Source organism: Drosophila arizonae, chromosome 2, assembly GCF_054131065.1.
Source record: "Drosophila arizonae isolate 15081-1271.41 chromosome 2, UAZ_ARI_1.0, whole genome shotgun sequence".
NCBI lineage: Eukaryota > Metazoa > Arthropoda > Insecta > Diptera > Drosophilidae > Drosophila > Drosophila arizonae.
The window spans coordinates 21,008,290-21,024,217 of record NC_142922.1 but is presented as its reverse complement, the minus strand read 5'-3'; the positions used below and the strand labels follow the sequence as shown (position 1 = coordinate 21,024,217).

Genomic DNA, 15,928 nt, shown 5'->3' with positions numbered 1-15,928 from the left:
ATGTATGTGATTGAGTGTGTGTGTGTGTCTGTGTGTGTGCGCACGGCAGGAAGGTTTTTGTTTCATTTGATGTTTGTACATTTGGAATTTATTATATAATTGCATTTTGTCTCTGCTGCCATTGCATAATGCAAATTAATTAAAACATTCAAAATGTAACTGACAAAAACAAAATTAAATATATGTATATATTCTACAGCTTGTTTGTTTAGTTTGGCATCGAAAATATGTATAAGTAGGCATGCAAATGGTTAAGCAGTAAACAGTTAGTAGTTAATAATAGTTTGCGCAGAGTGTTACTTAGAGCTATCGATACGAAACGGCAGCTACTTAGCTTAAAGTAATTTTAAGGTATAATTATTAAAGTTAAAGCTCGAAACTACTCGGCAACACAGTTGCCAGCTTAATCACAGATATTCACTACGCTACAGGCAATAACAAGTAAGAAAGCTCTAGTCGAGACTGCTCGACTACGAGATCCCCTGAACCCTTGGAGCAATAGATATTTCCATCATTTTTCGCGTCTTTCAGCTTACACAAGAAACACGCACACACACACACACACAGGCACGTACGCACACACAGGCACACATACACACACACGCATACAGACACACATACACACACACACACACACACGCATATACACAAACGCATACACACACACATACACACACACACATACACAAACACATACCCACACAAGCACCCACGCATAAACACGCATGGGCTGCAGTGTGCGCTTACTATGAGAACTTAATTGTTTAATAACTTTTTTTATGGACGTACGATCTTCATGAAACTTTCAGATTATGATTATAACATGGATATGCATGTAATTGCCAAAGCACAAGTCTCTAGTATTTGAAATACGCTTTTTACAAAAGTGATGGTGAGGGGGTGAATTTAACAGTGGGGGGTAAATTTTAACAAAAACCGAAATTGTATAAATTGCATGTAAGCATACATTAAAAATTTGGAGACTCTAGCAATAAAGGTGTAGAAGATATAATTTTATAACTGGGTTTCGATAAGGTTTTTTATCGATAAAAAAAGATCGGGATGAGTTATCGATTTTTAATGATAAACTTGATATGCGCGCTGTAATTACGGACATTTAAAAAAAAAGTTGAAGTCTCTAGCTCGTATATCTTCTGAAATCGACGCGTTCATACATACGGACAGACGGACAGACGGACAGACGGACGGACGGACAGACGGACAGACGGACAGACAGACGGACAGGGCCAAATCAACTCAGCTCGTCGCGCTGATCAAGAATATATATACTTTGTGGGGTCTGCCACGCCTCCTTCTGCCTGTTACATACATTTCAACAAAACCATTATACCCTGATTTCCCATTGAAAATGGGTTCAGGGTATAACAAGTAAGAAAGCTCTAGTCGAGACTACTCGACTACGAGATCCCCTGAACCTTTGGAGTAATAGCTATTTCAATAATTTTTCGCGTCTTTCAGCTTACACAAGAAACACGCACACACACACACACACACACACACACACACACGCACGCACGCACGCACGCACACAGGCATACATACACACACATACATACACACACATACACACACACACACACACACACACATACACAAACAATTACATACATATACACACACAAGCATAAACACGCATGGGCGGCAGTGAGCGCTTACTATGAGAACTTAATTGATTAATAACTTTTTTTGTGGACGTACGATCTTCATGAAACTTTCAGATTATGATTATAACATGGATTTGCATGTAATTGCCAAAGCACAAGTCTCTAGTATTTGAAATATGCTTTTTACAAAAGTGAGGGTGAGGGGGTGAATTTAAGGGTGGGGGTTAAATTTTAACAAAAACCGAAATTGTATAAATTGCATAGAAGCATACATTAAAAATTTGGAGACTCTAGCAATAAAGGTGTAGAAGATATAATTTTATAACTGGTTTTCGATAAGGTTTTTTATCGATAAAAAAAGATTGGGATGAGTTATCGATTTTTAATGATAAACTTGATATGCGCGCTGTAATTATGAACATTTTACAAAAAATTTGAAGTCTCTAGCTCTTATATCTTCTGAAATCGACGCGTTCATACATACGGACGGACGGACGGACGGACGGACGGACGGACGGACGGACGGACGGACGGACGGACGGACAGACAGACGGACAGGGCCAAATCGACTCAGCTCGTCGCCCTGATCAAGAATATATATACTTTGTGGGGTCTGCCACGCCTCCTTCTGCCTGTTACATACTTTTAACAAAACCATTATACCCTGATTTCCCATTTTCAATGGGTTCAGGGTATAAAAAGGGGACGGGGGAGTTGAAATACAAAACAGAATTATACGCTTAACCAGAATGAGCCATAGCCAGCTAAATAGTACACTCAAAAAAAAAAAGCGTGTGTAATTGTAGACAAATTGTAACTGACTGAGTTTTTAACTTTTTGGTAAATAAAATGGAGAATTTACAATGTTTTCTAACAATTATATGGAAAATATTTAAATGTTCCTTTTTTTTTTAAGATATTCAAGCATATCTATCTTTAAATAGATTATGTTTTAAAAATTTCATGAATATATAAAAATAATGTTTTTTTTTTTTAATTTCATGTATTAAAATGTTATATTTTATTGAATTTTTAGGAAGTAATTCCCAAGAACTTTCTATTGTAAGGGAGCAAAATATAGATATCAATGATTAAGAATGAGGAAAATGAAATGTATATAAAAATGAGAATTTATTTATATCTATTTCTATCCTTGTTATTATCTTAAATTCCGCTAATTTTCAAACCAACCCTACATTTTTGTTGAGTGTACAAAATAGCCGGAGGGCGCTTCAATTGCAACAGGAGAGCAAAGCCAAAGAGCTAACAAAAGTAAAAGTACAAACTACAGCAGAACAAAGGCACAAACTGCAACGTGAGATAGACAAACAGCTAACGCGATAGAGAGAGATAGAGAGAGAATCAGACAGAGACAGAGATAGCGAGAAAGAGCGAGCGCAACAAGAGACAGAGATAGAGTAACAGTAGAGATATGTAGTTAGCCAAATAGGCGACGATAGCACAAAAAGACTTAAAGCAAAGCAAAAATGGGAGGTTCTTGGGGGCGGGGTTGGAGCATTGTGCATATATAGATATAGAGAGAAATGGAAAACAAAGTCAAGTACTCACCCTCATCGTCCGAGGAGTAGCTGTTGTAGACACCGCCTGGTCCCATATTCGCATGCGTTTCCGATCTGGAGCGCTGAATGCCCGCGGAGCTGGCGCCGGCTGCCGTTGCGCCGACAGAGCTTGTGGTTGCCGTGCCACCAGCAGCCGTGGCAGCCAGGCCCGTTTTGCCCGCCAGCGGTGCATAGCGAGCACCGCTAGCCACCGCCGTGGAGGCGAGCAATATGTTCGGATTGCTGCCCAGCTTGGACATGGCGGACATATTGCTGCCGCCCTGCTGCACGCCCTTGCGCGTTAGCGGGGACTGCAGCATGCGCTGCTTCCACTCCAGCAGGCGCTTCATGGACTCCTCGCGCTTGCGTTCGCCATCCAGCGGATTCTGCGGAGATGGCGCTGCGCCCGCTGTGGGCGAGGTGGCCAGCGAATTGTTGGCCGTGGAATAGTCGTCGTCCAGGCCGCCGTTACGCTTGGGCAGCCGGGCGCTGGCCGAGCGCAGGAACTGCTCGTTCTTGCTGATGATCTCTTGCGTGGACATCGAGGGTGGGAATATCGAGCCCGGATGCACGTTAAGCGGCGGCAACTCCTCATCCTGTGACAGCTGCTGCTGCTGTTGCTGCTGCTGTGCGTGCGAGGACACGGAACGCGCTGCAGCACCGCCGCCCGCACCCTGGCTGGCCGAGCGACTCATGCGTGGCATGCTGCATGCAGCGCTGCCCTGTGCCTGCGCCTCGGCCAGCAGCTCCTGGCGCTTGTACGCCCGCTCATAGGGATTCTCGTAGCCAATGGTGTGCAGGCCGCTGCCGAATTCGCCAGCGACGCCGCTGGCGGTGCGATAGCTGCCCGCCTGCTGTGGCTGAGCACCGCCAGCACCACCGCCGCCGCTCTGCAAGTAGAGCGCGCTCTTGCGCATCTTCTCCGCGTAGCTGGCCTCCGAGTAGTAGAAGCTGTCGGGCGTGCGATTTATGTCCAAGCTCGATTTGGGTCGAGGCGCGCGTCCTGCCTCGTGCTTACTCTGCGCCACAGCAGCGGCGGCGGCAGCCGCAGCCGCCTCGGCACGCGCCTCATACTCCAAGAAGTCGGCGGAGTGCGGACGCACGATGGCCGCAGCGGTGCGGGCGCGCAAGTCCAGGTTATTGATTAGCTGATCGGCGGCCGTTGGCTGTGGACATAAAGCAAAGAGTAGTTAGTTTAAACTGTGCCCACACACGCACACACAAGTGAGCTTTGCATATAAAATGTTGCCCCAATTGGCAAATTGGCCTGGCCTACAAGGCGGCAGCCACTGGCTGCCAGCTGCCAAAGGGCCCAGGCGCATAAATCATGCACGCGACTTATTTCCTGGCTGACCCACAAAGCAGCTGAACTGTCTGCCGGCCGCGGCGCCGCCCGAAAGGGCGCCCAAGCAGCCCATAAAGTTGCACTTCAGGCGCCACAGCCGGCAGCTGCCGCAATTGCCACAGCTGCAGCAGTTAGCGAGTGCCGCGAGTGCGCTGCATAAAACGTCTGCAATTTAGCAACCCACTGACACACTAAACTCTAATTAGTGGGCGTGCCGAGGACTTGCGACCAGCAACAGCAACTCTCCTTGCAAGCTAAAAGCTGAAAGTTTGAGATGCTCTACCTCTGATCCGCACGTAAACGGACCTCTGGTCTCTCTATCTCTATCTCTCTCTCTCTCTCTCTCTCTCTGGCATCCCTGGTCGAGGTACAAGGATTTAATGTTTCTGCATTTTAAACAAATATCTCGCTGCTTTAGTGAATCTCTATAAAAACGTGAGTTTCCTCTTCGCTGCTTTAGCGCTTTTAATCTCTCAGCTCGTTGGGTATATACAGAAGCCAGCTTCTATACAGGCTCATAAAATCTCTGCATACATATAAATGCATACCTGACTGCGTCTACATTAATAAATATTTATGTATGCTTTATATACTTGGAGCTCACTCACTCTCTCTATTTCTCTCTCTATTTCTCTCTCTATTTCTCTCTCTCTCTCTCTCTGTCTGTTCTTCTGTCTTAAAAGTGTTTCAGGAGGCGCCTTGGCATGCTCAAGGCTTTGCTTGCGCTTGCTACATCTTGCCAAATTATAAAGTACATTTTAATTTTTAATTCCCTTTCAAAGTCAACATCAAACTGAGAGCGTGCAGTCAAACTAACAAAGTTTGTATATGTGTATATACAAAGGTTGTACTTTAATTAAAAGTTTCTCAGACAAACCTAACATTATATTTGATATGTTGTAATTGAAAAAGAAATTCAACTTGAAGGAAGACATGAATGTAGCTTACATTTGAATGTTTTACCTATGCAACATTCATGATCTTTCTGAAAACTATCTGAGCGCGCCCTTTCACATTTGCAAAATTTAAATAATTGCCTTTAATTAAAAACTTTGAATGAATTTTTCCCTATTAATCATCACATTTAACAAATATATATCTACTTCCAAGTACCTCTAGCTCAGTAACTAAAAGAAATAAATATTCAAACCTCATTTCCGCTCATATATAATTTAACTAAGCCTGTAAACTATACAGACTCTTACCTAACTTAACCCTCAGCTCTCCACCATCTCTAGTTAATTTCTTTCGCTTATGCAATCGATCAAATCGAATCTGTGTGGGTGTCTGTCATACATTTAGCGCTTTCCATCAATCATTGTGTTTTGCAAGTTAATGCAAGTCAGAAACTTTTTCCATTTACCACACAGCAAACAGCAAGTTAACTTTGATGGCAGTCGAGGGAACTCTGGCAGCAATCTAGCGATAAGTTTTAAACATACGCTGAGATGAGCCCAAATATGTGTTTGGGGAGTATATATTGCAGATATAGTGCCAAAGAAGATGCACAAACTTTAAAACTAAATCAATTAACTATGCAATGCTAAAGGCTGACAGAAATATTTTGTATAATTATGAAATAAGTAAATGCGAACGCTAAGCAGTTGAGCTGTACTAAAAGAATAAAATTCTGCCCGAAAAAATAATATATATTACATATATGAAATTATGAGACTTATGAGACTTAGAGCCTTAAATTTCAATATGCTAAAAAGGTGTCATACCTCAATTCTCGGTCAGACTTAAGGCCCTCACTCGAACTTCCTCTTAATATCTCACTATATGGGCTAAAAAGGTGTCATACCTCAACTCGTTTTTGGGTAACTAAAGGAAAGTAAAATTCGCCCATTTGCCATTCAGCGTAAAAGTTGATGTTCGATGCATTGTGCTCTTGGCTTGGCCACAAGTGTTGGCCAAGTCGGCGCCTGGCTATGAGCTGGGGTAAACTTTAATTAGGCCAACCTGAGCTCGTTGCCGCGTTGCAAATGGCTGCTGCAATTGGCCCACATTGGCCAACTTTTTAGCATTTATTGGGCAAAGTTGCAGCTTCAACTGGCCAGAGGCCCGGGCAGACGATGCGTATGAGTTATTTGTGTGGAAGTTAAGAACCTACCTCCATGTGGTTGGGCGTGTAGCGTTGTGGCATGGCGGGCACATGCTTGCTGCCATCGTAGCTGGGCGGGCTGAGTGGCCGCCTGTAGCTGGCCGCCTCCTGCAGCAGTGCCTCGTGTGCAGACAGTGCGCCGCCGGCTCCTGCCAGCTGTGACATATTGTAGATATCCTCGTAGTCCGCCGCGGCAGCAGCTGCTGCGAACAGGCGCTGCTGCTTGGAACGGCCGTAGGCGTCTGGCGTGCGGCGCTCTGCCTGCAACTGTTGCTGGGTCGGGTAGGCGCCACGCTGCATCAGCTTGGCCATGTAGAGATCTCGCTCCCCGTAGATCTCCTCGACGGCACGCTGCTGCTGCAGCCGTGCTATCTGCTCCTCCATGTCGAGATGCTGTTGCTGGAACTGCGCCTCCAGGTGATCCAGCGAGTATTGCTGCTGCGCCTGCTGCAGCTGCAGCGCCGTCGACACGTGTCCGGTGCGCGTATCGTAGATGGCATGATGCTGCTGCGGCTGCTGCTGTTGATGTTGCTGCTGCTGCTGCTGCTGAGATCTCTGCTGGTACAGCTGCTGCGTGGGCGACAACATGCCGCCGGCTCCGACAGAGCCGCCGGTGGCGCCACTGCGACGACTAGGTGGCACTGGCTGCTGTTCATTGTGCTCGGGCGACGGCGAGGAGTAGCCGCCGTCGTTGATGCGGCGCGGCTTGGGCGGTGCATTGGCATACAGGGGCTGAGCTCCATTGCCGTTGCCCGCATTGTCCGAGGCGGGCGTCAGCTGGCCCTTGCCCGGCTGCGACTGCAGCGTGTGGATGCCCGAGTCCGAGTTCTCCCCGCTGTGATTCAGTGAGGAGCTGACGCTGGGCTCCGACTCGCCGCTGCTCGGCGCCTGCATGAGGCTGGCCGCCGACAGGGCGCGCACCCACTGCATCATGGCGTCGGCGCTGTCCGCGGCCAGCCAATAGGTGCGCATGTTCTGGTGCTCGCACTTGAAGGCGAACTTGCGATAGATCTTGTCCTCCGGCAGGCAGGCGGAGACGCGGTACGAGGGCAGCAGCACCGAGCCCAGCAGCTTCTCCTCCTCCGGACCCTTGTAGTAGTAGAGACAGTACTCGGCCAGCACGAACCAGCGCTTGCGCCAGACCTTGAGTCCGTCGGAGCCCTGCTTGTGCAGCCAGCCGGAGAGGGTGACGGGCGTGGTGGGCGGACGCTTGGTGATCGGAGATTTGAGCGCCTGTATGGAGCCGATGCTCTTCTTGCGATCCAGCGGCGCATGGGTGGGACTGCGCGTGGAGGCCGACGAGGACTCCTCCGAGCTGGGCGTGGGCTTGGGCTTGACCACAGTTGAGATTTGCGTCTGACAGGCCTGATTGACCACATGACCGGGATGATTCTGTTGGATGTAGACGGGTCCATGCTCGCTGCCAGGCGTTTGCTGCTCCTGCTTTTGCCGTTGTTGTTGCTGCTGCTGTTGCTGTTGCTGCAGTTGTTGTTGCAGCTGTTGTTGTTGATGCAACTGCAATTGCAATTGCTGCTGCTGCTGCTGCTGCTGCTGGGCATAGAGCTGCTCCTGATAATGTTTTGGCATTTGCTGCTGCAGCTTCAACGGACCCGAGGCAGCTTGATATTGATTAGCCAAATTAAGTGTAGACGGTGGAGCCCGCTGTTGCTGCTGTTGTTGTTGTTGCTGCTGTTGCTGTTGCTGTTGCTGCTGTTGTTGTTGCTGCTGCTGCTGTTGCAGTGTCATGTTGGACACCATGCTAGAGGATTGACTCATGTGGTAGTGGCCCGTGGGCGGATTCATGGCCTGGCGCATGGCAAACGTGCGCTGCTGCTGCTGAGCCGCCTCACTCTGCGTGGCCAGCTGCGCCTGCATCTTGGCCTGCTGCAGCTGCTGGTACTGCGCCTGCAGCGCCGAGATGGGATGATGGCCCGCCGTCGCATTGCTCGCCTGCAGCCGCCCGGCGGCGGCCAGATACGTGCGCTCCGTGGGCGACTGATAGAGCTGGTCTCCGGTGCCGGCGCTGCTCGTGTACGACTGGTGATAGGGAGAGCTGTGCGAGCTGCTGGAGTTGCCGCCATGGCCATGATGCTTGAGCAGGCCGTGCTTGGCCTGCGGCTGCATGTCGATGGGCGACAGTGGACCGCCGCCGCTGGACGAGGTGGCCGTGGGGGACTGCTGGTAGATCGATTGCGGTGCCAGGTGGTAGCCGGCGGGCGAATGTGTCGCTGTGCGATAGTCAATCAGATTGGTTTGATAGGCCAGCGGCAGCTTCTTCTGTTGCTGGGCCGTTGCCGCCTGCAGCTGCAACTGCTGCAGCTTCTTTGGGTCCATGGTGCCGCCTGTGAAGAGCGGTGGCGCCTCCAACCTGCAAAGCAAAAAGAAGAGCAAAGAGTGAGCGAGAGAGAGTTAAAATAATGTCTGCAGCCGTCACATGGCGTTGCATCAATTAGCAAAGGTCGACGGGATTAATTCAATTGCGTGGACTACGGCGTAAGCCCTGTGCCGCAACGGGGCTTGCGCCAATTTAACCAAATCCGTGCGCTCCACACCACGGCGACGGCAACGGCGACGGCGATGGCGACCCGGGCGGCTCAGCTCGTAATTGATGGTAATTGATTGAGTGCAGACCCGACTTTGTGCACCGAGGAATGAATTTAGCGTTTGCTGGCAACAAATTTAATACACTTACCAATCCCAGAGCTGGTAAATGCAGCCAAACATGATTTCGCTTTCGTTCGGATTAATTAATTAACGATTTAATTGGCTTTATAAATAATGCGATTGTGCGCACTCGGCCAATCGCACGTGAGTCTCCTTTTTTTCAATTTCGTTTTCCTCTTTGATTATTATTTGATTGAATGCGAAAACTCAATTACATTTTTCGTTCTCATTTTCCAAATGAAATGTGGCCAAAGTCTCTTTGTGATATTTTATTCTCCTATTTCTTTCTATTTTGTTATTCCTTTCTTCTTTATTTTTCTTTTTGTGATATGTTTGGTTTGTGGCGCGCTAAGAGAATGAAAATTTCGCTCAGTTGCAGTTGGGGGAACAAAAAATGTCGGGCCAAATATCTATTTCGATTGTGGGCGAGGGGCGCGCCAGGAGTGGGGGCCGGCACAGATTTATGCCCCACATACTGCGTTTGCAAATTGAAAATGCGTTTGCTGCAGTCGAATATTTATTTTAATAGACAACACACAAAATAACACACACACACACACACACACAGAAAAATACCTTCGAGCGCAAATTTAAAATACAAATATACAAATAAATATATTATTGTTTCTTTTTTATTATATCTATTTATGATTTGTTTTTGTTTTTGTGAACATTAAATAAACATATTTGTCTAGAGTTTTATTGAATTTGCACAGACTAAATAGTTCAATTATTAGAAATTTCATATTCGTTTCATTTTTCTATTTTCATTGCAATTTTTGTATTTTTAGAATTCAATTAGATTTTTATTAAATTGCAGAAAAATTTTAAACTGAGAATTTCTGCTGAAATATTGTTGTGCGTCTATTATATAAGTGGAGGTAATATAAAGAACTGATTTAGTTCGATAGCAGCCAAAAATAAAATGAATCAATTTATTAAATATTTATTTAAAGTTTTTATATGAATTTCTTATTCAATCCTAGCTAGGCAGCTCATTAAGTTAAAGCTCAAATTTACATTTACATTTTCATTAAATTTAATGCGTTATGAGCTATGATAAGCGATATGAAACTGGAAGCACTTGAGGTTTATTTAAGCAGAGCGTTCAAAGTTTCTTGTCTGTGGCAAATCGACTTGGCAGCCCGCAACCGCAATTAAGCATGACAATTTATGACTGAATACGAGCAACTATACACGTATATGCATATATGTGCATATGTATGCAATATAATAAATGACCCGAGAGCGCGGCATGCAGCACAGTCAGAGGAGCCCATCTGATGAGCCGATGAACCGTTCCGGCTAACGAAGTCAACGGGAAAATGCGTTTAATGCAATTGACCAGAGCTATCCAAATTATATGACACAAATGAAATGAGTGTCGCACAGACATACATTTACATATGTATATGTATATGTAATGTACATGTATATGTACATCTGTGTATCTGTTTGGATGCTTGTCTGCAGCACATAAATTAAGCGAAATTGAAGTTGTCACATGAATTATATATTGCAAATATCATTTGTGTAAATGCAGAAGGGAATCGATTTTTTAAAAAACAATGTAAGCATGGCATACTTGGGGGCGCTGGGCGTGATGTGAGAGAGCCAAGTTAACAGCGCCTGACAGCACAATAAAACTTGGCACAAATGTCGACGTTTCTGCATTAAAAGCAAAATCCTGTTGAAAATGTTGCGCAATAAACAAACAATTGATCCGGGACTTAAGCACAAGCGACGTCATGTGCGTGTGTATGTGTGTGTGTGCGAATGTGTGCAAGTGTGTGTGCTTTGCTGGCAACAAATGTTAAATCATGGCATTAGCTGCTTTTGCCATAGCCATTTCACGCTACAATCAACAGCCAGCCAGATGGGCCAGGCTGGCAGCTGACCAGAACGGACGGGCTTGCTGCCAGAGAAGAGTGCGAAGAGTGCTTAAGCCATTTTGCAATTGCCTTCGAGCCGGCCCACAATTTGTATGGCTTTCAATTAACGCTTCCAGCCAGCATTTCACATTTCACAGCGGCGCAGTCCTCGATGAAAGATGCAGCCAAAAGCAAGCGCACAAATAAAATATTGGCAGGGAAACAATAATAACAGCCAGAGTAGCAATAAGAAGAGCACAGCTTGATTGGAGTTTGTGCTAAGAAATACCCTGTAGAGCTGCATAGGTGCCATATTAACAAGCAGTTGAAAGTATTCATAAAGTGTTGCAGATCAGAGAGTTGATAAAGAATTTGTCTCTTGACTAAATCAGAAAATTTCTTCGATTTGATACTAGATTTTTCATTTGAGCAGAATTATTGATATAAGCCCTACATAGGTTAAGCTAAATAGGTTGCGTTTAATTGTATCAAAATCTGCATAATTCTTTAAGCTTAAGCTTAAGCTGCCCAGCTCGTCTCATCAAATCCTTCTTCATTCATTTGATTACTCCAGGGTATATAAAAAATCGATAGCTATTTAACAACGACCGCAACGTCTGGGGCAGGACTTGGCTGCCGTTCACACACACACACACACACACTCATACTCACACTCACACACCCACAAACACACTCACACTCACTCACATTGAACAGTGTTGGGAAACGGCATTGTATGCATGCAATGCCCGCATCACACACGATTCCTGTGACGGACATCGCTAATTTGTGCATGAAATACAGCCGCAAAACGTATTTTTATGCAACTTACGAATATGTTACGATGTTGTGCTGTTGCCCGAAATTATGTGCATATCAATGGCAGTGATTCCACACATTTATATAGAACATATGTATATCGAATGCATACTTAATTCGGGCAGCAAAATTATTCAGCCAATGAAGCGCATTTCTATGACATCTGGCCATGTACGATTATTTACTTAACGCATTACAATAAAACTGATTAGGGATCAGCTCTGTAAACGTCGATTTGGGTCTCGTGTGTTTGCGCTCCACTCAACTGGCCCAAACTGGAAACCAATTGTGCTTGCCAGAGCTCTGCAATATTTGCATTTGGTTAGTTTGGCTATGCAAATGCAGTCATGCCAACGGCAGAGAGGGGTGCGGCATTTGGTGTTTATGTGCAAACAGAAAACATTTTGCAGCTGTCCAAAAATTAGCTGACAAGCGCCCAGCCACCCAATCGCCCAGTCGTCCAACTCCACGGACAGTTTACGTCAAATTGTAGCTTCATTATTGCGCATACGCAGTGTGTTACGCACAAATTAGCTGCGCTATAAATAGAGCACGGCGTGGCAGGCAAATACAAATACGAATACACGCACAACCTTTTTGCACTAAAAATAGATTTGAGTATGAGCCAAGTCAATATGAATATATCAGCGCGTGCATTTCACGGCTCTGCCCGGGACAAATCATTTTTTAATTCAATTTTAAATCTGTTTTATTTTCTCGTTCAGCTTTCACAGTTAATGGACTACATCATTTATGCCGTATAACTTTATTATAATTACATATATATATTCTGATTTGTTCTGTGAGTTTGTGACGTAATAAATAAAGATTGGCATCAAATTACTTTTTTTTTTTTTTTTTCTCTTGCTAATGAGCAATTCAGTTGACAGAAATCAATTTGCGAAAAATCAAAAAAAGTTTCTTTCACTAATTGACAATAAGTAATATTGGAATCGAAATGAAAATGAGCAGCTTATATACCTATATATGTACATATATCTATATATATGTAACTATCATCTGCCTCAAAGACAGGCAATTGCATTTATGTATAGCCTACAACGTGACTTTAAAGTCGCGCCTTAATGGCTGCCACACATGCAACATGCATGTTAAACAGCAAGCCGCAATGACGTCATTATCATTGGCAGCAAGTGTCACTTGGGCAAGTGGACAGCAATGAGAGACCAAGATAGCCACAGCCACAGTCAGAGCCACAACCAGAGCCACAGCCAATGACCCACTCAAAGTGTCATTTCACTTGAAGCCGTGTTGCCAGCTCAAGCAGCCAGCGGGTCGGCGGGTCGGCGGTTCGGCGGGCCAACGAGTAGTTGGCCAACTTAATTAATATTGTGAAGGATGCCGCAAAGCATTTGCTCGCCGCCTCTCTCTATCTATCTATCTCCCTCTATCTCTCTCGCTCTCTGTCAGCCTGTCGCCCACTTGCATGCCGTTAAGTGCAATTATAAATACTCATCATTCCGCCTTCAAGTGGAAGCGGAAGTGGCCAAAGGAACTGAGCAGCAAAAATAATGTGTAAAATACTTCTTGCAACAAAATAACAAAAGGAAAAATCAATAAACGACGAGGCGAGCCGCAGGCAAAAGATAGTCCATACACAGATGTACATAGAAATACATACATATTTATGTATGTGTGTGTGTGAGCTAGAAATGTGCTGACAAATACAAATACACACACACATACATACATTCACTGAGTAACTGAAAAGTCGCACGCTGCGGGCTAGCAGTTCAGTGAAAAAGAGGGAAAACCTTTTACATTTTTTTTTATTATTATTTTCCTTTGGCATTTCTTAAGCGCCTGTGGGCTATTGGCACATGACCTTGCCCCAAACAGCCTGACAGACGCTTTGATGAGTTGTCAACGTATTTGGCAGAGTGTGTGTGCACGTGTGTGTGTGCTCTCTCTCTCTCTTTTTCTCTTTGGGTGTTTGTTGCCCTTTGGGACTTGGCATACTTATTGGGGCGCAAAGTGTTGCATAATATTTGCGCTAGCGCAAATGGCCAACAATTTACAATGACACTTGGCATCCGGCGTAAACACATCATTTCACTCGGCCCAAAAGTTGCAAATAAAATAAATTTACTTAACATGAACAAGTGAAGCACTGCACTGAATAACCCAACAGTAAATGTCATAAATTTTCAATGGCCAAACAATTGAATGTAATTAAATGCATTTCGATCAATTTGGGTGCAAGGCTGCTTTTACTCTTCAATCGGCAACTATTGAGAGCAACAGCTCGGTCTCCCTCGCGTCCAGCTCGATTTGCCCCAGTCGGACATAAATCAGCATTGGCCCCAAACACCCCAACCACACAGCAATCACATTATTAATTAGCCGCTCGGCACTCGATTGCCTCGATGTGCACACCTAGCATTATCTTGTTATATATCGCTTATGAATGTCCACAGCTCGATTGGACAATTGGGCAGGAGAATTTAATTACTCGTGTATATGGCCGTAATCATATGGCTCAATGGCTGCAGTCAAGCTCTATGAGCGATTGGCATATGTGAATCGATTCATGCTTCAAATTTCACTTCATTCAAACTGGCATTTGCTAAGAAAGGCACTTTAAGTGCATCTCGAAATTCCTTTAACTAAAATGAATTCCTCGAATTGCTGCCCAGGGCAGGAGCTGGAATAAATTTTAAGCTACATTTTTGAAGTGTAATAAATTTTTAAAATAAATGGCTATAAAATATCGGTGGATATTCATCTTTGATATTTATTGAATATGGATATGAATTATTTTTGGGCCAGTCACATTTAGCCCGAACAGAAACTCAAGGAGTCAAGACAGCCAACTGCTGATTTATAAATATTTTATTAAACCCTTCCAAGCCCTTTCCATTGCAAAAACAATAATGCCCAAAAAGGGTTTAGATGTCATATTCAAATTTGATTTTGGTTGCCGCCAGGGCCAGCAGCACTCGGGCAGCAATTCAAACTTGTACACTTGATTTGGCTGACAGTGCACTTCATACAGCAAGCAAACAAACAACAAAAAAACCCAGAAAGGGTTACGCAGCTAGACTGGGCTAAAGGGTTTTGCTGCTGTGGGTGTTGTGCTCGAAATGCTCAGTTTATAGTGCTGCTGCCAGTTGGCATACAAAACAAAACAAAACATGAAGCCAACAACAAACATAAATATTCATTGCGAGCCACAGGACTGTGCCGAGATAGGCACACACACACACTAACAGCTGTCTATTAGTGTGTGTGTGTGTGTGTGTGTGTTGAGTGGATGCCAGCTTCCGCCTAGAATGACACTTGATGATGAAGATTTTGTTGCTTTCACTTTTGCCATTGTACTAGACGAGCTGGCCTGATTGGCCCTACGAGTGTGCTTGGTTCTGCCTGATGATGTCATGTGTGTGCATGTGTGTGAGTGTGTGTGTGGGGCATCCTTTTGTGCATGTCCTATGCATATGAAATGGACAAGCGGCAAGCGCATGTCGCAGGTATGTGCCGTACCTGGCAATTGCGACAGCTGCCAATGCTGTCTGTCGGTTTGGGCGGCCATTAAGCCAAGTCACAACTCCTCGGCAAGCCTGGTGATTATCGACTGCACACACACACACACACACACACACACACACACACACACACACACGCATACACATGGACACACACGTGTTACGTACGTAAATTGAGTAAACAGGATGATGGCAAAAGTTGGAAGCCAAATAAGTCATTGCAGCAGCTGAGTTAAAATTACATCACGCCAACAGCATGATGGCATGGTCCTGGCGCAGGATATGGCTGCTGCTGATGCTGCTGACGCCTAGGCATGCGCTAATGCCTCGCATTCATTCGCAGCCGTCAACAGTGAAAAATTTCAAATCAAGGCGTACGGGCGTGGCAGTAACGAGGCAGGGCAAGGACACACGCACACAAGTGCCAGGACTTTA

General features: G+C 45.2%; 1 protein-coding gene across 11 annotated transcripts in view; it reads right to left on the bottom strand.

Annotated features, from left to right (window-relative positions):
- The window catches only part of kmr (pleckstrin homology domain-containing family A member kramer), a 59,021-nt gene that overhangs the window by 14,749 nt on the left and 28,344 nt on the right, over nt 1–15,928 (bottom strand). For 9 of the 11 annotated variants that reach the window (XR_016268545.1, XR_016268546.1, XR_016268544.1 and 6 more), the window contains exons 2-4: nt 9,326–9,645; nt 6,643–9,001; nt 3,195–4,350 (exon numbers count right to left, since the gene is read on the bottom strand). Coding sequence is in view for 5 of the 11 variants with exons in the window: in XM_089462046.1 (XP_089318172.1) it covers nt 3,195–4,350; nt 6,643–9,001; nt 9,326–9,357 (3,547 nt within the window). In the remaining 6 variants the exon portion in view is untranslated. The remainder of the gene's footprint in view (nt 1–3,194; nt 4,351–6,642; nt 9,002–9,325; nt 9,646–15,928) is intronic. The other 2 variants (XR_016268548.1, XR_016268549.1) reach the window with 1 other exon arrangement.